Consider the following 21,468-nt stretch of genomic DNA (forward strand, 5'->3'; position numbering starts at 1 on the left):
TTATTTGTTTTCTGCTTTTATTTAGCTTTTTTCCTCCTTTCAGCTGTGGTAGTGTTTAGTACTTTAGAGGGTAAAGGAAGTAGAACATGCTGGTGCCATGTCAGCATCAGCATTACTAAAGCTCAGCGTTTAGTGTGCCCTGTTTCCATGCTCAGGATGAAACCATTAGCAGATTTAAGGTCAGAAAACAATTTTCCCTAGGCAAACTCAGAGATTTATGAACATCTTGCTTCCCTCTACTCTTGATTTCTTCTAACTTTTCCAGCACAGTAAAGCCAGAGTATTACCAAAGGTTTTCATTTAGGGCAGTGGAAGCACCATGCAAGCTCCCTTCTCAACAGTGGACTTCCACAGAGTCCATCAGCAAAGCTGCTATGAAAGCAAGATTTAACACAAAGCAAAGGATTACAAATGAAACCGTAGCTAAAACAACATTAATTTCTTAGAAATTAATTAATGCCAAAACTCCGTGGTTCATTTGAACACTGTGCTGACAATCATTTCCCCCCACGGTTGTGGCTGAGCAAGGCAGTTACCATTATCCCACTGCAGCACCGTGTTGTAGGTAAAGAAACAATTTCCCAAGTACTGCAGCAAACTTCCTAGACAGAAACCAACGCTTTAAATTACACACAGATCCAGAGACTGCCAGAGTGGATCACAAAACATAGGTTGGGCAGTAGAAAGAGATCTGTTGCATTTTCTTCAGTATTTTTGTTTAAGTAAGTTTAAACAAATACAACCACCAATTCCTTATAATAACGTGAAATAAAACCACCTTTGCTGGAGAGAGAAGCGAGAAGTCCTTCAGTCAGATACAAGTAAAAAACCTTTCTCTTTACCACCAATAAATCCTTCAAAGACATTAATTTCTTTTCCACTATATCATCTGGTTCCTTACCCCACAACTACTATGGCCAGTCATGTTTCATCCAGAATATGTGTCATTTTCATATTGAAATTTAGCAATCACTCACATCTGAGATAACCTTCCTCATGTATATGTTGTGCAAAGAGAAAAAAGTCTGTACAACGAACATATGTGAATGGAAAAAGACCCAACAAACCCAGAACAGAAACCCCCAAACAATCCCATGTAACCCATAGGAACTTTAGATGAAGCAGGACAGTACCTGATGTTTGACACAACACAGCAGATAAATACAAAGCCATTTAGTATGAAGCACCTTTGTCAACACTAGACCTAGACTGGACCCACTCAGGGAATGGTAAAGTTGTACAAAGTTTAGACTATAACTTGGATTAATGAGGTTCAAGGAAATGGACATCTGAAAACAATGAATGGCTTTGCCACAATCATGACAATCTTTTTGGTCCTTCTTATGACAAAGCAAACACAGGAACAAGCAAATTAGAATAGCAGACTAGTTAATTTCTACCACAGGCCTCTTGGTACACTCCCCATTTACAGCTTTGATAAAGACTAGTGAACCTGTCCTTTTTGATGAAAGTATCTGATTGTCATCGTATAACACAAACTAGATCCAGAAACTTTCCCACCCAGAAATCAGATGGACCTAGCTTACAAACTGTGCCACAAAATTTCCCCAACACCTTTAGCACAACTAAACCATAACAGGTAATAATCACTGCTGTCTCTGCAGTGCAGTGGGATTTTCAGTGACTGACTCTGTAATTCTGATCAGCAGAGACCAGAACTCAAAACTTCTGAGATATGAACAGTCATGCAAAGCCCACAGGGGAGGGAAAATAAAGAGAACATTCAAAGATCCACTTGTAGTACATTTCAAATCATACCTTCTTTTTGTTCTTAATCTGCATAAGTTCCTGAGGGCTTGGAAGGATGCAAGAAAATCGAGTAGGCTTCCTGGGGATACTCTTCTCAGCTAGAAAGACAAAGTGTCATTACAGTCATACCTACCCCCAGAGTAGCACTCAGGCATGAGATGTCCCACAATAGCTTTCAGTTATGGAGTTTTGCTGCAATGTGCTGTCCTGCAAATGGCAGTCACACTCCTATTTAATTAGTAAATTCCTCCCACCCACATTTTTTCAACACAATTACATAGCAGCTTCTTGTCCCAGACAATTTCACACATCCCCAGGATTTAATTTTCTGGCTATTTTGACTACCTACACTACCGATTCCCTGGAAAGCCCCTAAATGCCTTCAAAACACTAAGCACTGGTATGAATTTCACACACTTTTGCCCCAGAGTGACCCACCAGATCTAACCCCTCCCATAAGAAATGCCAGTTAGTAGGCATACACAGTCCACCTAAAAGAAACAAACGTTCACCATATACTTTCTTCTGATTTTGAACACAACAGCTACAGTGGTCTACAGCATAGCAGAACTGGTCAGCAAATGTCAGGACCATTCTTAGCATATACACAGTCAGGGTACTGTGTCAGGGCACTGCAGAGACTATTACCTGCCTCACTTCCTCCTTCCAGTTCCGTGCAGCTCTCCTTCATCTGGTCAGCCATAAGGCATCCACTCGTGGGAGGACATGCCCCAGCTGTCTCTGAGACTGCACTGGAAGATCTTCTCTCACTGAATACTCTCTCAATACCTGTAGAAGTTAAAAAAAAAACAACAAATGAACAAGCAAACAAACAAAAGTAACAAAAATCTCCAAACCCAAATGAAAAACCCACAGAGAAATAAACCCATAAGCCAAGAAAAAAAAGCTAGCAACAGAGAAATAAGGAATTGATCACTCAAAACTGAATATGTGCTTATTCAAAGGAGTTCCTGCCAGTAACTGTGACTTTGCAGTATCCTTAGAATTTTGCCTACACGAATTCCAAGGCATAGTCTCATTCTGTTGTGATTGCCAGTCTTGATGTGGCCTTTACATAAAGCTCACATGAGCGGCGTATTTTAATATCTGTAAATTTTACAAATAGCAAGGTATATATATACACCTTGTGTAGTTATAAAACATGCAACGGGAAGACTGAAAACATGTATTTAAGTAGTTTACTATGTCAGCAACCAAAATGAGATCTCCAAGTCTAGCACAGGACTAAGCTTAATATTAAAATATCAGAAAAAGGGGTCTTACTATTGCTTGTTTCTTTAGTACTGTTGATGGTTTCTGGGCTGGGTTTGACAACTTCCTTCTCTTGTTGATGAATGTTACTCAGCACTTTGGCCTGGCAATGTGCTTCAGTGCTATCTATCACTGTCAGCAATGCTTCCAGAGACAGCAGATGAACAGTATACAGCTGTCCAGAAACTGGGAAGGCATTCTGGGAAATAACATGTCAGTATTAGTCAACTTTTGTGCCTCTGTCACCATAACAGGGAAAGAAAGTCTCCCCCCACAGCTTGGCAAAGCCCAAAGAATAGAACAGAACACCCTAAGCTTTTCACCCTAAGCTTTCCAGCACGTAGTTAATAGTTTATTTGCTCTGACATTATTAAAGCACCATGGCTATTCTTTTCTCTTCTGCCTCCAAATGTTAAATGGCCTTGTTCATCCCTACAGCCTACTCACCCTGGATCTTTTGACCACTCCCATTCTTAAGTCCTGCATCTGTGCTCACCCTTGCCCTGTGGCTGCCCCTCCCTTCCCCAGCCACGGTTCAGCACCTTGGAGAGCAGCTTGGTGAGCTCCTCGAAGAGGTTGGCGCAGTAGTAGTCACAGTCATAGTTAATATACAGCTCGGTCACGAAGCTGGGAATCCTCCACAGCTGAACGATGGCTTCCAAAGCCATCTCCTTCATTTCATAGGGCATCTTTGGGTTTTCCACAGTGATTATTTCCATCAGCTTCTTGATATACATCTGGCAAAAACACAGGGCAGCCCAGTTTAAGGAAAGAAAAAAGAAAGCAGAGCAGTGAATAGCTTTGAGGACTACCGAAAGAGATTTAAGCTTCATCTTCCCACATAACATTCCACCTTTAATGATGGCTCATTCCGATGGAGGTTGTAAAAAGGTTTCAAATAGTTCTACCATTTGGTGCACCTGGATTTCCTGTTCTAAAAAAACCAGTATGAAGGCAGGCAGCATAGTACACCAGTCTCAAAGACATTGGACCATCCAACAAGAAATGGCCTATACAGCCTATCCATAATACACTGAATCATTTATACAAAGGTCAGCTGACACTTAGGCAGTATCTTATTGCCTAGCTATATGCATTCAACTGAAGGCCAATAAACTATTACTGGGCACCCAATGATATTCAAAAAACTCACCTCCAGCTGGAATTTCAGATGCTCTCTCATGCTCTCAAAGAGAAGAAAGCACACCCTGAGGGAAGCTGCGTACAGATTGAGCCTTTCAACACTCAGCAGCTGAACAAGAAACAAAAAACCCTTTAAAAATTACAAAGGCAAGTCATCACGTGCTATAAGTAGCAGTACTGTGGCACTGCAGGTATCACCTGCAATCGACCAGAGATCCACACATTGCCTCCCATAGCAATAGTATTTCAAAAAACAATCCCTTGTTCAATCTCCTGGTCTCACTTCTTGCTAGTGAGGATGAACATGCTTAATTCTCTTCTGCATGTGGTAATACTTCTACTACAACTTTGTTCTTTTGCCAAGTCCACAGAGCCTGTTAGTGGTAAAGGAATATGGGAGAGAACCTGCCTCCGAGATGGCCCCTGTGCAGTTAATAACCCAGTACCACAAAAGTTCGACCTACAATTAAACTGGTAACTTGCATCCATAATTACCTCAAAACCAATTATATCAAAACACTGTGTTATCCCACAGTAACAGTTCGTTCAAATCGCCTTCATCCTTCCAGGCCCTGGTCTGCAGAAAATAGTACATGACAATCTCTCTGGCTTTGCAGCAGCACTATTTAGTGCTAATCAGAACTCTCATTGCAGTGCAGCAGAGAGCTTGTTTGAAGACTGAGACCCGCCAAACCTCATAATGCTAAATTCCAATAAACTATTTGATGCAAATTAGTATCTGACTGCCCAGTGCCATATGCCAAGCTTGCATGAGCCAGACTCACTTGAAATAGATGCCGGCACAACTCCTCCTTCACAAGTCCCAAGAGGGACTGGCAGTTTGCAATGGGTGCTGACTCCAGGGCAACAGTTAGCAGCTGCAGCCCCATGTGGATCATCACCTCAGAGTTGTGGCGGTCGTGAGGGTTGGTGAGGGAGATAAGAAAGCGGAAAAGTTCTCTAATACATGGTAACCCATATGGGACCAGAGCTGTTCCTAAAGGAAAAGCAGAGATTAGCAGTCTTAACTTTGGGTCTGCTTTTTGCAGGTGCCTAGCAAGTGTTAAAAATTGAATTGTTACAGACCTGCTAAGGAATAGGAGCTTATCACCCTCTTAGCATAAAGTGAAACAGAATAGTGGAAAGGAGACAGGACTTTAGCAGCACTGCCCACCTCTTACCTTCTTTCTGGGAAGACTGAGTAAAACGTACTCCCCGGGGATTTACATAGTCCATGTCATGAACTGAGGCAGAGTCAGAATGTTCTGCTACAGATGTGCACTCCTCTAGGACCTCAGGGATAGACTCAACAGAAGCTGATTGGATCTTCTCCTCCCTCAGACTTTCGTTCTTCATTGAGAACAGTCATTTGAGAAAGAAACAAAACAAGAGTTAACAAGCACTAGACAAGTTAAAAAAAAAAAGTTTATATGTTTACAGTTAATTTGGAACTATTACAACAACATAGGTCACTAACGGAAGAGGATCAGACAAACAAAATTTAAGAGAAAAGAAAGCCTCTAGATAATCTGCAACCCTCTCTACCCTTTCACTTACATCTAGCTCTTATATGTTTTACATAACTCTAGGTTGTGAGACTAAGGACTTGACTTTAAAAATACTCCTATAACCTATCAGTTCTTACTGCCCCTGAGGTTAGAATTTGGCTTTTTTGTTTTAATTTCAGCACAGTACTTCTGTTTATGCCTTCCTAGCATTTTTACCATTCAAAGTATCCGCAGCTCTAATCCATCTTCTCAACATTATTACTGTTGGGGGGGGAAGTGATTATGCTGGGAGTTAAAACTTTTCTTGAGAAGTTATAACCACATACCTGGAGTTCGGGCTGATTTTGATTTTCAGTGACTTTGGCCTCATTTGAAGGCATTCCTGCATTAAGTCCCAAAGAAGCGACTTGATCCAAGTCTGTCAGGTCTTCCTTGGAAGTTGTCTGTGAGGACAACTCCAAACCACTGTCTGTAACGGGGCTGACTGCAGATGAAACGTTTTCTGAGCTTCCTGAGGAGCTGGGAGAAGGAGCATCTATGAAAGCAACTCCACTTCCTGATGAGAAACAGAAGCAAAAAGATCACTATTACTCTTTCCGTCAACCACAAATTCATATATTAAATACAGCAACAAAGAATTACTTTCATACTACTTCCCACTACAAAAGGTCTCAGTTATACACTAATGTATATGACACAGATAAACTAAGATCTCTTTTGCTCGGTATTAATGAATTAAAACAGATGAACAGGTGAGATACTAGCAGTTCTCCAAATTAAAACACAATAGTTGGACTTTAACACTCAGCAAATAAGGAAAATCACATAGTTAGCTAAAGGGTGCAGAGGATTTACATAACTAAGAAGGAACCCGAAACTACTCCAGTACTTTCCTTCAAAGTGAGAGTTTTAACTTAAATCTATGGCACAAGCTATTTCTTTAATTCTCCCTAAACAAAGGAAATTGCAATAGCATTCAAATGGGTCTGAAATGGAGCAGTGAAAAATTTTTACAATTTCTAAATATGAGACAGTGCTCCAAGAATCTAAGTTTTCCTTTTGAAGAAACTCACATATTTGGAGCTCTCACTGTTCTGAGGAGAATTTAAAAAAATATTTAAACCACAAATATTTAAAAAAGAGAAGATATAGTGTAGAGCACAGTAATAAAGGCACAAACCAGAGTTATGAATTTAAGCATGAAATGTGTATAGTTTTGCACAGTGGTGTTTTATCACTGACTTGATTTTTGGAAATGTCTTGAATAAGTAGCAGATTGTTACTTGATTTTTAAGAAATGTATGACCAGTTTTGCAATCTTTTCTTCTTCACCTGCTAAGCCAGGATTCCAGCTTAAAAAGCACCATTAATGTATTACCTAACACTACAAGGTTAGAGTTAATGACACGTTTTGTAAAACAACACAACTTACCCTCTGAAATGTTACAGGAGTTAAAATGCTCTTTGACAGATTTTAATACCTATTTGAAAATTTAAATACAATGACGATGTATGTAGAGATAAGTTCTCATCTGCATGGATGTTCTGACTTATAGGCAATTTGATCATATTTATTATTTCCTTAGTTTTCACTAATCATGCAGTAGTGTATAACATACTTTGGATACATAGTTTCCTGTGATGGAGTAAGTGTCAGAACTAGGTCTTTTACATAGCTATTGTTTCTATTTTCCTGTCTGCTTTCTTTCACTGGTAATGTTTATGTCTGACCATCAAACTGTAGAGTGCATAAGAGACAGAGTACTTTGCAGCCAGAGGGACTCATTTATCCACAGGAGAGTTTACAAAGTTATAACTATTTAGTCTATTCCTACACAACAATAAGATATGGAAGCCCCCAACATTACATCCTTAAGCTCACAGCACTAGTCACATATGGTAACACTTCTGCAGGCTGAATCAAAGCACGTGAATAAGGATTCAGGCATATACCCATTAGTTTTCTGCACACAATCCCCTTTCAGGTACTTTTGCTGTTCCCTCTGTTTTTTCCCTATATAACTCTTCAAGCCTCCTTACCACATCAAGGCCTCTATTCTTCCCATAACAGTCATAAGCACAACCCTTATTTCCCTGTCCCTTAATGAGTGTAGCCTTTATTCAAATTACAGGGACTGTGTGCGTGCACTTTCACTCTTCACATCTGTAGTGAGAGGTATGTTCATTCTCTCATCTTTGACACCTAAGATTCTGTACATCCCTTAGTTCTACCTATATATCTTCTGCAGTCACACTTTGTTCTTCCCTCTTTAGCACCACACTCATACCCTTTGGTAAACACTTTGGGAACACGGGAAGGAACATGCCACTTAAGTTAGCATTCTCCTACTAAAGGAAACCTCCTCAGCTCCATTTCCCTTACAGAATCACAGAATCAATAAGGCTGGAAAAGAACTCCGAGATCATCAAGTCTGACTGAACAAAACCATGTCAACTAGACCACGGCACTAAGTGCCACATCCAGTTTTTCCATAAACACCTCCAGGGACGGTGACTCCACCAACTGCCTGGGCAGTCCATTCCAATGTTTAATCACCCTTTCTGTGAAGAAATTGTTCCTCATATCCAGCCTAAACTTGCCCTGGAGCGGCTTAACACCATGTTCTCCTGTCCTGTTGCTAGTTGTCCTAAGGTCTCCTGTTGCCAGCATTCCTGTTCTCAATCTCTTCCACATATCCAGTGCAACTTTCAACTCCTCTCACCACATGGCTGTCCATAACCTCAGCCACCTCTGCATGTGTCCATTCCCTTTTGTACAAACTACCCTCATGAGGTATGCTGAAGGCAGATAAATGCTGTCAAGTTATCCACAGGACCATGCCTTCCTCCAGCAATATGTATTTCCTGAAAACACTGTCTCCTGGACCTGAAAAGCTATGATATGCTTTATTGCTACGGTCACTGAGAACTAATAGAAAAAAACTAACGCAAAACAACATGTTAAGAGAAATCCAATAAAGACAGATTCAAAAAAAGCTCTAGGACTGATGCTGTCTTGTCTCTTGAAACAGATTTCAACTTACCTGTGCTACTACTAGCACTGCCTGCTGACTGTTCTGTCGCAGGAGAGACCTTAGTTACATGTCGAGGAGGCCTTGGTGATCTCTTCTGCTTTTTCCATTTTGATGATTCACTCATTCCTCCAGCTCTCATTTTCAACTGAAAACCAATAATCATTAAGAATATCAGTATTGCAAAACCACATAACATAATGGATTACCCAAGCCAACCCACAAAGGCTATCTCAAAATCCTCAAAGTCAGGCAATAGCACTTAAGTATATCACACAAATTAATCAACACCTCAAAATCATGCAAACCAGCCCCTGACTCCCCACATATTAGCCAACAGTCCATGCCTGAATCAAGGGACAATTTACTGTAGTTACTCTGCTATAATATATATTTAACAGTTCAATTATGACAGCACTTCCATTTCCCTATCAGTATCTCCCAGCTTTGAATTAGGATAAAGAATTCTCTTGAAACTACAGGCACATCACAAATCTCTTTGCTTTTGCCAAAGCTTCCAGACTTCCAAAGGGCATCAATTAACGTATCTAAGTTAGGTTTGACACTCAACTAAAATTTCACCATCAAGTTGAGAATGAAGCCCAAGCGCCCAGTCCCACACTGCAGTCTGCAGCTCTGTCACTGATCTCTTGCCTCATTCACTCTTCATCTTTGTAGCAATGCCACATTCACTTTCCTCCAGATATCCTTCACTACTAACAAGTATTTCTCTAACACTTCACTGGCTGCTGGTGCATGTCACATTGCAAATACCACCCTAGTGATTTAGAAACAAACCTTATTCTGCTTTCACCTGCCTTCTGTCATTATTCTTCTTCAGATCTAAATCTAATCTAACTCTTGGCATCCTTCTTGACCAGGATCTTACTTCTAGTTCACATACAGATCTTTGATTGGACAAACAATGACACAGCAGGAACAGTGCAGACTGTGTGGCACTTGCTGCAGAGTGCTGTTATTTCAGGCTTGCAGATGCTCCAGAAGTTCCTAAAACAGTATGATATTTATTTACATGGCTAAAGGTAACGGCAAGCCTGAAAACAGGTTCCTTATAAAGTAAGTTCCTCCAAGTGCAGGATAGCACCTACTCCTGTGTTTGGTAGCTGCAGTCAGCTTTTCTGATGCTGTCAGACTTCTTTAGTTTGGGTGCAAGTTTAAGCACTGATTAGGCACCTTGCATGTAGTGGAAACTATTCAGCAAGTTTCAGTACCAGTCCCTATTTGGTATTCTACTTTGTAAATTTATCACAGTTAAGTTTTATTTTAGGCTATAATATTCCTTATTTCTTATATTCCTAGAATCAGATTTCAATTATAGAGAAGACAGTTATATTCCTTAGTATCTTCCTTTTCCTGCAACTCGCCTCCTTTCAGCTACTACTTCTCTTAAATGCCAGTAAACCTTCTAGGATCCACTACTGGTTTTCCTTCACTTTCCATTTTCCAGGTAGAATTCTAACTTGCTTTATGGGGCCTTGGCCTGTAATTCTTCTCATTTAAACAAAGCTTGTGAAAATGTTATGTCCCAGTGCAATAAACCCTTTGTGTAACTTTTCTTTGCACCAAACTGTATTTGTTTGATGACTAATCCCCACATTTTAGCTATGCTACAGTTTCCTTGAGCGTGTTAATTAACAGATTCAGAATTACTTTGCTGCTTGTTATTTCTTCCAAATTTTGCAGCAACAATCTTCTTCTAAATCACTTCTTCTGACACTCATGTGACAAGCACATAGCTAAAAATAAAATTTGGTAGATTTCAAAATGTTTTACAATGCTTATGGATCACAATCCTGTCATATAAAAATTGTCAGCTCTCTTATCTTTCCTATTTATTACTTCATAGGGCTATATAAAATATGCGTTATCTTTGATTCTTGCCGATTTCTAAAATCTCTCTGAGCCTTAGATATTAAGTTTTATTCACTAAAGCCTTAACTTGCAAATTAGATCAGATAGTTTTATCTATCAACTATTCTAGAAATAGCCATATTATTTTTTTCTCCCTTTTCAGGAACTTATAAAATAAGATTTGAAGATTTATGGTTCATTGTACCAAACTACTTCAAGTGGGAAGAAAACCCGGAAGCATTACGTGTTAAACCCAATAAAGTCTGTTTCACAGAATTTCAAAACAAAAGACTTTGCTTCTAGCTACTAAATCCTGTTGCCATTATTTGCCAGGTTAAAAGTTACTTGCAGCAGGATGCAAAACCGAATCAGTAAAATGGAGGCAGGATACTGATACGGGCACCACTCCTTTTTACCCTCAAGTCATGCTCTTGAGAAACATGTAACTTTTGGACCATTCTATCAGAAGATTCAAGCCGACAATTTAATTAATATTTCTAATCTCCTCTTTCACACAGCACCAAATACCATCTCAGTTCAACACTAGTCCTTTCAAAAAAGCACTTTTTCTCAGACACAAAATCCAGTCTTAGTGATTGTCCTGTGCTTTGTTTTAACCCTCAAGGATTCCTCCTCTTGAGGTTCATAAGATAAAGGCCCACCTGTCATCATCTTGATGAACCTGTGCCATCTTTCAGAGACTGAGTCACAACAACTTCACATAGATGGGAAAGCTTTTTTTCCAGCACACAATATGACTCACTTGATTTTTTAAAGAATTTAATCAAAGTATAAAGCATTTAGACCAGAATCTAAATTTATTTAAGCTTTTTAGGTGTTTTTTTTTCTTGTTGTAGTGTTTTTTGGGGTGTTGATTAGGGGTTTTTTGGGGGGAGGAGAAAGGTGAGATTACCCAATAGATCTTCTCCATCTCACACCATCCAGTACTCCACAATCTACACAAACAGGTATCTTTTTATTAGAATTACCTAGGACTACCTCCCATATAATTTTGCCCTCCCTCCTTTTTTTTTTTTCAGTTTTGCTTCTTCTTTTGCTCCATTGTAGCAAACCATTGCATAGATTTAAAAAATTTGAAAAAGCAAACAGAAATGCTTAATCGAAATGTTTCATTGTCAAGAGGCTATATCCTATTCTAACAAATAAACACTGAGTTTGGGAATTCTAAAACAATGCATGTATCAAAGGACAGCAAAGTAACATCTTTCTTCCTGGATTTTGTTTTGAATTAAAAGGTAACAATCCCGTGACTCCTTGCTTTTAACATTTGTACAAAAAATGTAAAAAACACTTCTATGGTTTGCCTTTGACTAAAGGAACTATTTTTAAAGCAGTTTTTACCTTAAATTTCAAGGCATTTCCTGATTTTGCTAGAAAGCTTGGTTGTATTGTTAACAGGCTGAGATCTTAAACCCAAAGTTGCCTTCTCGACTAAATGCAGCAGCTAAATAGCATTTAATAGATCATTAACATATCCTGAATCTTAAACATAATCTAAAACTCTCCTTCCCTCTCCAACGCTCAGTGATATTATAGTTGCATTAATTTTCTAATTATCAATGTCCTTGAAATTAGATTAAGCTTGTAGTTTTGACAGTAAAAACTACCTGAAGTTAGTATTTAAAAAATATTCTTTAAAAATCAGAGTATAGAGGGAGCTCAGAGCTACTGTTCTTTCATCTGGGAATGCAATACAAATTCAATTACATTTATATGAGTTACCTTTGGATAAAGAAATGTACACAAAATTTCAGAAGAAAAAAATTAGAAGATTCCAAATGCTTCCTTTGATAGATGAGGTTTTAACAATAAAACCCTGGCTAAGGTCTAGGAAGGTGAAGAAAAATGTAATACTAGAAGATTCTTTTTAAAGGGTCTGTGAATCTCATTTTTCTACAAGTCACCTTACCTGTACTCGTTTGTTTTTCCATAAGATACTGTAAGCCTCAAGAGAAAAGGGCAGGGGCCAATGATTAGTAATTAAAGTGATTATACTAAAACATGAGCTCATTCTAGATGCAGCATGGAACTGGTCAGCACACCAAGTAGCGTTCAAGACACAAAAGCATGCAGAGAGAACGCAGTCCACGATCCAAGTCCTGGAGACACCGATGCAGTCCAGTCATCTCACTTACATACATACCTGTACTGCAACAACTAATGAAGGTTATTTGGTGAAATGCATTTATGCATCTTAGGCAACTATGAACACAGTCCACCCCCAAAATCTCTGAAAACTCAGATTTAGGTTCCTCGTGACCCACTGCAGAACCCAATGTTCTATTGCAAAGGGAAACATTTCGTAGCATTTTCTTCTGTGTAACTCTGCATAAATCTGGAAGTCTTCAGCCACTGTCTTTTCAAACTATGCTGTTTGGATAACTATTTTGTCCTAGACAGGGGACAAAGAACGGCATTTCTAAATATTCTGTTCAACTCTGTTTGGACCAAATAATACTAATGGCAGACAAGAACTAAAGCTACCTTAACCTTATGAACCAACATGGAAAACTGAGAAGGGTCCCATCTAAGTTAGTTTTTCAGGGTTTCTATAACTGGTCCAAACCCAATAATCTGCAGGCTACAGTAATTCTTTAGAAGTATTTTGGGGGGAATTAGCAGGGATTAACACATTTTGTAAATCAGTTCAACCCCACTCATACCCCATTAACAAATACTGTGCTGGGAAACAAAGTTAATTTCAGAGAAACGTGGCCCAAAATGTTTAAAATGTACAGCAGTTTCTTTCAAAAAAGCTTTAGAGAGCATTGAACTCTGTGGCTCTGTACCAAGTAACAAAGCTCAGAGATTCACCTTGAATAAAAATTTTTAAGGCATGCTTGGTCAACAGACTCCTCAGGTATATTTGCTACATCTATAACCAAGATGAACAGCTAGGATACGCAACACTTGAGACTTCAGTGACCAATCTACACTTTTTTATGTTTCTTTTCTTTGGTTTTTCACTGTCAAATCTCACCCATGCCCTCCCACTCCTTCAGAGGATGCCGTGAGGGTATCGTAGGTGGCACTCACCAAGACACTGAATGCTTCAGTAAAACAAGGGTCTCTCCCTCCCAAGCCTGCCCCAGCTGCAGCCACAACACTGCAAAGCAACCATGGCATGCACTGTCCCCAAAAGCCATGCTGTGTCAAATGAGTGGAGGAAGATTTGCTGCACACAACGTAACTATCTCTCAAGTGGTGTTTACAAGAGAAGGAAGAGGGGAATAAGGTAAGAAGGGAGAAGGGAGAGAGAGACCTTCAGGTTCTTAAAGAGCAATACCCTCTCTAATTGGTTCAGAGCTTTGGCCTGTTCCCCACTACTTAGCTCCAGTTTGTTGAGGAGACATGGAGAAATCTGTGAAAGATAGGCAAATGCATGGTTTAAACAAAGCAAAATAAACCCAAAGAGAAGAATAACCTGGCAGAGTGCAAGGCTGCAGGGCAGACTCCTGGCATGCACAGCGAAGAGACAGTACAAGGAACTGCACAGAACACAACAGAGCATCACTTAACCGAGCTGGGAGCAGCCATCACTCGGTAAGGGTAGCGTAGCCTTCCTAAATTCAGTCACCTTCACTTTTCACCTGTGCACAGACCATGACAAAGTCTAATACCTGCAGTACATTAGCCTGATCTCTTTTAGCTTTCCTTAGGCCAGCCTATCATCATCACAAATCCTGTGACTGTTCTCCCACAGCAAGGGAAAACAAGCAGTCACTAGGTACATACAAGAATTAAAGCCCCAGGCTAGTTTCAGATTCCTACAGCCAAGCATTCAATCTCTCAAAACACTGCTATACTGGCTCTAAAATGTACATTTACCTATGTTGCCCCTTTTCTCAACTCATTAAAATAAAAACAGAGTGGAAGTTATAAAAAGTATATTCAGCATTAAGTTCAGACAGTTATTTCTTCTCTAGCAATCTTCTTCTCATCCTGTTGCTTTCAACAGTAGAATCCTTTACATTTATTGACATTCTTCATATGGAGGATAAAGAATACAGAAGTAGATATGGAGGTTCCTCAAGAGGACCTCCCTCCATCTAAGAAATTATTACATTAATAATCATATAAGGTCATGGTATTCATGGTATTTGAAATACTGAATCCAGCTGTTAAAACCCTCACTGTATTGAGTAAGATTGTGGCATTATAACCTCAGAAAATTGTGCATTTAGGGAAAGGAGGATAAAAAAAGAGTCTACTTTGATTTGGCTGCTAATAGATGGCATTGACCATGTGAACTAAGGTTTTCACTACACAATGTAGTGAAATCCACCAAAGCTTTTTCTGCAATAGCCCAATTTCATAATGCTTTCGTGCTGTTTCACCAGCCTCCAAAAGTTCCTTTCTACACACAAGGAACTGGACAAATATATCCTGAGAGCTCAGTATTAGACCTGCAGTGAATGAAGAATGAAGAGAAAGAAGCTGGAGAGAGAGCAGAAGACAGCAAATAACTAGACAATGTCACCATCAGGTCCCATAATTTGCTGGGGTTTTCTAGCCCAGAGCAGCTGATGGCTGTTCCCAGAATCCAGATTGTCTCACTTAGGCAGCAATATCATTAACAAGATTTGCTACTGGGCTTAATCCCACAGAATTAATGAAGCTATGTCCATTTATGCGGTTAAACATGCTCTTTCAGTGAACTAGGGACTTGCAGGAACAAAGAAATACAAGTGTGAAAACAAACAATATAGAGAGGAGCGCAAGCCCAAGACATGAGCAGAACAGTCAACACAGTGCTGAGTCTTACCTTCTTCATGTGCGTTCCCATGTAGCTTTTAGGCTCTTCCTTAAACTGAGGCAACCTGAAATGTAAAGAACAAGCCAAAATACATAAGCTTACTTGGGTTAACAAGAAGGGGAAAGAAACAGGTTGGTCTTTCCAGCAGATACTGCAGATACTAGAAAAACAAAATCAGGTTTTCTCCACAAAAAGAGATGCTCCTAGTTTGTTTTCCTGACAAAATCTGCTGAGGGTAAAAAAACCCACACAAGTATGAGAGGTGCTTTGCACGCTGTTACTACTAATGGCAGTTTTTCTATATTGATTTTCATGTCATGTAAGTACAGTTTATTTTCCTTCAGGGTGTTTTCAGCAGTGGACTAATTACATTTGTTCAAAACAAGTTTCTCTGATGCTGCTGAAAACAACTGCTGAGCCAGTGTCATCCACAGCAGGACTCTTGCAGTGTACATGTTATTACTAGTCAAGGAAATTGTTTTCTTTGAGTTTGTAGAAGCCCCAGTAGTTGTCTTCTGTTCTGCATCATATAAACACAATTGTGGCGCACAGTGGGTATAAATTTAAGCTGAATGCTTTGAGATAAGCAGTTCCCATCTCAGAATGACGCAGACTGCCCTCAAATGTGCTACCAAGTGACAACTCATACAGCTCTACAACTCCACACACTCTGCTCTCCCTTCTGTTCCTTTACTACAGTTCTATCTTTACTTGCTAAGGGGGAAAAAAAGCCTTAGAGCACGGCTTTGGCTGTTTCTTTTTCTGGAAAGCAAGATGACCAAACCACCCCTGCAGTTGCCACCTCTACCTTGCTTCTCTATCCCTGTCCACAGGCACAGATGGTGGTGGTGTCTCTAAGACTTATCAAGAAGGATAGAGGAGAGGATATACAGTAAGTAATGAATAAGCACCAAGTAAAATTCATATATGTATTTTGAGAAAAAGTAATGTGGTCTCTCCTCTTTGAAGAGATTGATTCTGACTCTGTCCCACATTCATCCAGCATGCTGCAGGGTGCTCAGAGGAGAAAAAAACCTGAGCTCCCACTGGAATCGAGTGTGACAATGGAAAAAAAACATGATACGACTCTTTTCAGAAGCTGCCAGTTTTACTACAATCCTTTTCTCCCAGAAGTATTTCTGTATCTGCACATTTCCTTTTTACAATACCCAGAGAAAGTCTATGATTATTTCACTATTTAGAGAAACAGTTTTGAAGCTAAATAACTTGACTGAGTTCAAAAGAAGTAATCTTAATGACCTGAAGGGGGCTGAAAAGGGCAGAACATTTGTCCAGGACACATGACTTCAAGAGTTTAAAATTCTCTTTGACATGTGAGGTCAAAGCTCTCATCTTGAAATCAACATGTGGCTATTCAATACTATTTCTATTCTGAAGAGAGCTATATTTTTTAGAGCACTTTTTTTTTCAGTGAAGTTTGCATTCTCTGTCCTCAAACTGGTTCTCTATCCTAAAGCTCTTCATTACTTGGCTGTCCATCTCTCCTCAAAGGACACCTCAAACCAGGCAACCTTCTCTACCTCTGTCTCCCTGCAGTCTGACAGGGTCACCCAAGAGAAAAGTGCCAAATCCTTCATCCCCTTCCACCTCTAAATAATGACCATTTTGGATGATTTTTCTGAGGGCCCTTAAGTGGAAGTGTGGAATCCTTCTGTCCTTAGAGGGCCATCTTGGCAATGCTGAGGCAAACACAAGCAGGTTTACCTTGTGAAGAGCAGCTGCACCATGTCGACCAGAGTGTGCTCTGCAGATTTTCTCAATAACTCTGCGAAGACAAAAACAAATAACACAGGTGTCATTACTCAGTGTGATATTATCAAGAGGCTTCTTCAAGCAGACTCCCCTCCGAGTCTTGTTTACAGAGATTACGGCAAATTTATTAAAACCAGCTCCAACACCGCATTGCTGCAAATGGTCACGGCATCACACGGTGGCGCCACACAGCTGGGGAAAAGAGCAGCCCAAAGTTGCACGGTGAGCGCCTCACAAATTTTCCATGAAGTTGTAGAAAGACACAATAATATAAGGCTCAGCAGCTTTCCATGGATGCATCTTCTACAACAGAACTAGTTAATGCTGAGGAAACCTGATCATTTCTTCGGTGCAGAAGCATGAGCAAACCTACCGCTGAGTCTCATTTCGAAGCATATGCGGAAACAGGACTGCATGATCTCACACACGGATTCATTGGTGAGGTGGGCTCCCACTGGAGTGAGCAACAAGGTCCTCAACACCTGCAAAGAACAGCACCCGTATGTACCACAGTGCAATGACACTTGCATGCACTTCCAAGAGAAGGTTGGTTTCCTCAAGAAAGACTGCCGTGAGCAGAAAACCTAAGGGTTCTCCAGGACTCATTTCAAACTGAATGCTGTGCACAAGAAGCCCATTAGGAGACAAGAATGATCTCCTGACCCACTTCTAAAAGAGGCCTGATAATGCTGCATGCTACCCAATATTTGAATTGAGGAACTAGGTATCTGCTCAAAAGTACACAGACAAAAGAGCTATACAGTTCATAGGTTTGTCTCTACAAAGATCTTTTCTCAAAAATAAGTTTCGGAGCTCCATATGCTTAATTTACTCCCCACTAACACAGACCATGCACAAGGTAGGATTATCAACACTACCACATTATCAAGCCTCTAATTTTAAAATCATTTAATTTAAGCTTTTAATTATTTTCATTTGGAAAAGCTTTTACCACAGGTATATGAGCCATCTGTTTAAAAATAAAGTCTGTCACTAAGCTCCTACAGAGTCAAAACACTGCTCCCTCCTCTTCATCTCCATGTAACAGGATATGTTCCACAACAGGCAGCAACCATTATGGTAATTACCATTTCTCTCCACTTACCTGTAGGATTTTCATCAAGACAACCTCATCGCTCGCATGATCTGTGCCCACAAATCGGGCATGAGTGACAGCATCTGCCATGTTCTCCATACCCTCTGCTGTGCCCTCATGGCTGGGATCTGAATAACAGAATAAAAATATGTGTCAGGGAACAGCCACCTACAGCTTACCACCTCTGTGGGGAGACATCTACACGGAGATACTGTGTGGCCTTCTGCTTCCTTAATTTGTGTGACTTGCAGTGAGTTGACCCTACAAGAGCAAAACTCATGTCCCAGTAGCAGAAAGGTTTTATAACTGGGAGCTTTCAGAAACACTTTATTAAGTTTTTCTATATTTGTAAAAAAATGTAACCTAACAAAGAAAATAATTACAATTCAGTTGTTACTGGTTCTGTATGTTATTAGATATTAACTTCTAAGATTGTGTCTTGTTCCCTAATCTATACCACAATCAGCTGTTAAATACATTCAGTTCCTCCTTGGGGATAAAGAAAAAAAAAGCGCTTAAACATAGGGAACCTAAAATTTACTCTCATGAGGAGAAAATGCCAAACAGGTTCCACTAGATTGAGAAGGGAAAATTGTTTCTTGTTCTACATCCCTCCCAAGGAATAAAAGCTGGGAAGGAATGGACCAGTAGCTTTCCCCAGAGAAAACAGCAGACAGACAGAATCACAGTTGAGGTATCGGAGTTGCAGGCCTCCCACTTCAATCACTCATCAAGGCTCCTTCTCTCTGTTTCAGTCTTTTGTAGCTACAAACAATGGTGCAGTTGAGAGAATATTTAGGATGAGATTGTTGTTAGTAACTGTATCTTGTGCTACATTACAGAGGCTTCAGAAAAGCTGCCTCTGGCTTTGATTTCCTTCTCACTTAAAAATATGGCACTGGGCAAGAATCTTGATACCCTCTTACCTAAACAGTCATTAGACAAGAAAGGAGACAACCTAAACACGGTTAATACCTCATTAATTGGCAATGGGGCCTCTTGAACTCCAGCAAGAATAAAGCTGACAAAGGAATCAAGCAAGACCTTGTATGCTTTGCAGAGAAGCTTTGCAGACTCCCTCTTTGACTCCACTAACATTCACACCTAGGAAGGGCTAAGCCCTAGTTATTAAAGAAAGCTGCCTTTATTGTGGTCAAAACAGAGCAGCCTCCACCATGCTGTGGGGATTCTGAGGGGCTGCAGGATAAGGAACTTCTAACAGCGCATAAAACTAAATTGTCATCAGTGTACTTCAGAATCCCGTAAATCTGCATAGGAACAGCACTTCACCATCTATTACACATTCCTATTAAGAGCAGAGCTTATCTACTTTTGACATAGTTCACACACACATCTTGCATAGTTGAGAGTGAAGTCCTCTCCTGGTTTGCTAGGCAAACCTCACTGATCTATCAAGGAGTCTGTTCTAAGACCAGCTGGTCTTTTTTAACCTGGTTCAGCAGCTCCACCCAACAGGATACCAAACCGATATAAGGAAGCATTCGGTAAGAGGCCTGGCTGTCAAAGGCAGTTCTCTGTGTACCTTCAATAATGGCTTATAATCCTGTTAGAAGCTACCACTTTTCTACCAGAGGCAGTAAAATCGGTCAGATGTTGGTGTCTCATGCACTCTTATTCATAAAAGGAAATAATAGCTTAAACCACCGATGGTGATGTAGGACCATTCTGAATCGTCTTAATTAAATTAGGCAAAGACCAGCGGTGTTACAATGCCAGCACCTACGTTAGCATTACTGTTAACCAATCTCAACAACTACAGTGGAAAGCAGCCAAGTGGGAATCAAGAGGAAAAAGCCACTTGCTGCAGAAAAGGCTCCCACAGACAGAACACACAGATTCACTTCACTGTCACCTCTTCTAGCAGGTGTGAGTTGCTTGAAGCTTAGGGATACATTTAGTTGTAGTTATGGATAAACAGTATGTGTGAAAAGGAAATGCAAGCAAGTTGCACATATGCTTCTTTAAGAGATCTATGAGTACTGCTTCACTGTTCTAGCCCCTACCTTCAACACCTCTCTCTCAACACACATCACGCCTGACTACTTCAGTTCTGGCTCCCTGCAACAACACTGCAAATTCAGGTCAATTTATAAAGCCTCTTGAGTTCAATTAAAAGCACAGATACTTCTACTTGCAGAAACAAGATACAGAAAAAATCAACCCGTTTCTTTGTTCCCTTGTGAGAAAACAGTACAGAAAGATATGTCGATGTCTGCTCAGAATCACTAACAAAAAGAAGTTTGTATGAGCAAAACACCAGTTTCAAAATTGCCACCTACAATGCAAAGATCTAGAGACCCCATCTAGATATACACATTTTATATGGGGTGTAGTCTTACAACAGGTGGGCAAAAGAACAAGCAGAAATCAGAAAATCCAGGCTCCAGGAAAGCCAGAAGGCTGTTCAGTATTACCTTTAATGGAACTAAAATAAATCACCAAGGAGACAGAGAAGGTAGACAGGAGAACAAGCTTTAAACTCCCTAAACAGCAAGTCATCTCACTGGAAGCTGAGCAACAACTACTTACTTACAGATACATAGTTTTCAGGAACATCCAGGAAAGCTAACTTTAGAAATAGAGCCAGAAGTTGCTGTGGACACACTGTGACAATAAAAAGAGCACACACCTTTTCTGAGGAAAATACAGAAAACCCCAGTTCTGAAATTTAGCCCCTAGTCTTCCAATAGCTAAAGTTTGAACTCATCAAATAGGCTGACAGCTCACCAGCTACTGCAAAACTGCTGAGCAAGGAAATAACTAATCTGAGGGATAAAAATCAATGGGAGTTTAGTATTGTCACACAGTTTTCTAGTACTTTAAAAGTTACTATGTAATTTATCTACTAAAACTGCTGTAAAAGCAGTACTTAGAGCAGAGGATAATCACTGTAAGGGTAACTATTCCTACTAAAACGGTGGATATCAAGTCGTTTTATCTAATTGAGCTGGGATTGCACACTATACTATTACTGAATTTGCAATTCAGACTACTAGAGATCAGAAGTCTCAAAGCCTACTCAAGAATTATTCTTTTCTAACTCGTTTTAAAATATACCCTTCAGTAATACTGGCCTAAAAAGGAGACAGATAACTACCTGCTGACGTGTGACAGAACAAGAACAACAATGAGACTGCACAAGGATTAGCAATTAAATACTTTGGAAATGGGAAAAGAAAGCCATTTTAAACATAGATATTTATC

At 39.9% G+C, this 21,468-nt stretch overlaps 1 protein-coding gene across 9 annotated transcripts in view; it reads right to left on the reverse strand.

Moving 5' to 3' along the window:
* GBF1 (golgi brefeldin A resistant guanine nucleotide exchange factor 1) overlaps positions 1 to 21,468 on the reverse strand; it is a 106,235-nt gene that overhangs the window by 21,306 nt on the left and 63,461 nt on the right. For 5 of the 9 annotated variants that reach the window (XM_027718882.2, XM_027718872.2, XM_027718892.2 and 2 more), the window contains 15 exons: positions 18,253 to 18,371; positions 17,521 to 17,629; positions 17,100 to 17,160; positions 15,384 to 15,438; positions 13,881 to 13,979; positions 12,528 to 12,563; positions 8,738 to 8,873; positions 6,020 to 6,249; positions 5,367 to 5,535; positions 4,971 to 5,182; positions 4,196 to 4,294; positions 3,585 to 3,779; positions 3,055 to 3,241; positions 2,419 to 2,559; positions 1,780 to 1,868 (listed from right to left, as the gene is read on the reverse strand). In XM_027718882.2, coding sequence (XP_027574683.1) covers positions 1,780 to 1,868; positions 2,419 to 2,559; positions 3,055 to 3,241; positions 3,585 to 3,779; positions 4,196 to 4,294; positions 4,971 to 5,182; positions 5,367 to 5,535; positions 6,020 to 6,249; positions 8,738 to 8,873; positions 12,528 to 12,563; positions 13,881 to 13,979; positions 15,384 to 15,438; positions 17,100 to 17,160; positions 17,521 to 17,629; positions 18,253 to 18,371 — 1,937 coding nt within the window. The remainder of the gene's footprint in view (positions 1 to 1,779; positions 1,869 to 2,418; positions 2,560 to 3,054; positions 3,242 to 3,584; positions 3,780 to 4,195; positions 4,295 to 4,970; positions 5,183 to 5,366; positions 5,536 to 6,019; positions 6,250 to 8,737; positions 8,874 to 12,527; positions 12,564 to 13,880; positions 13,980 to 15,383; positions 15,439 to 17,099; positions 17,161 to 17,520; positions 17,630 to 18,252; positions 18,372 to 21,468) is intronic. The other 4 variants (XM_027718938.2, XM_027718928.2, XM_027718911.2 and 1 more) reach the window with 3 other exon arrangements.

Source organism: Pipra filicauda, unplaced genomic scaffold (genome assembly GCF_003945595.2).
Source record: "Pipra filicauda isolate LSUMZ 115617 unplaced genomic scaffold, ASM394559v2 scaffold96_size2947999_pilon, whole genome shotgun sequence".
Taxonomy (NCBI): Eukaryota; Metazoa; Chordata; class Aves; order Passeriformes; family Pipridae; genus Pipra; species Pipra filicauda.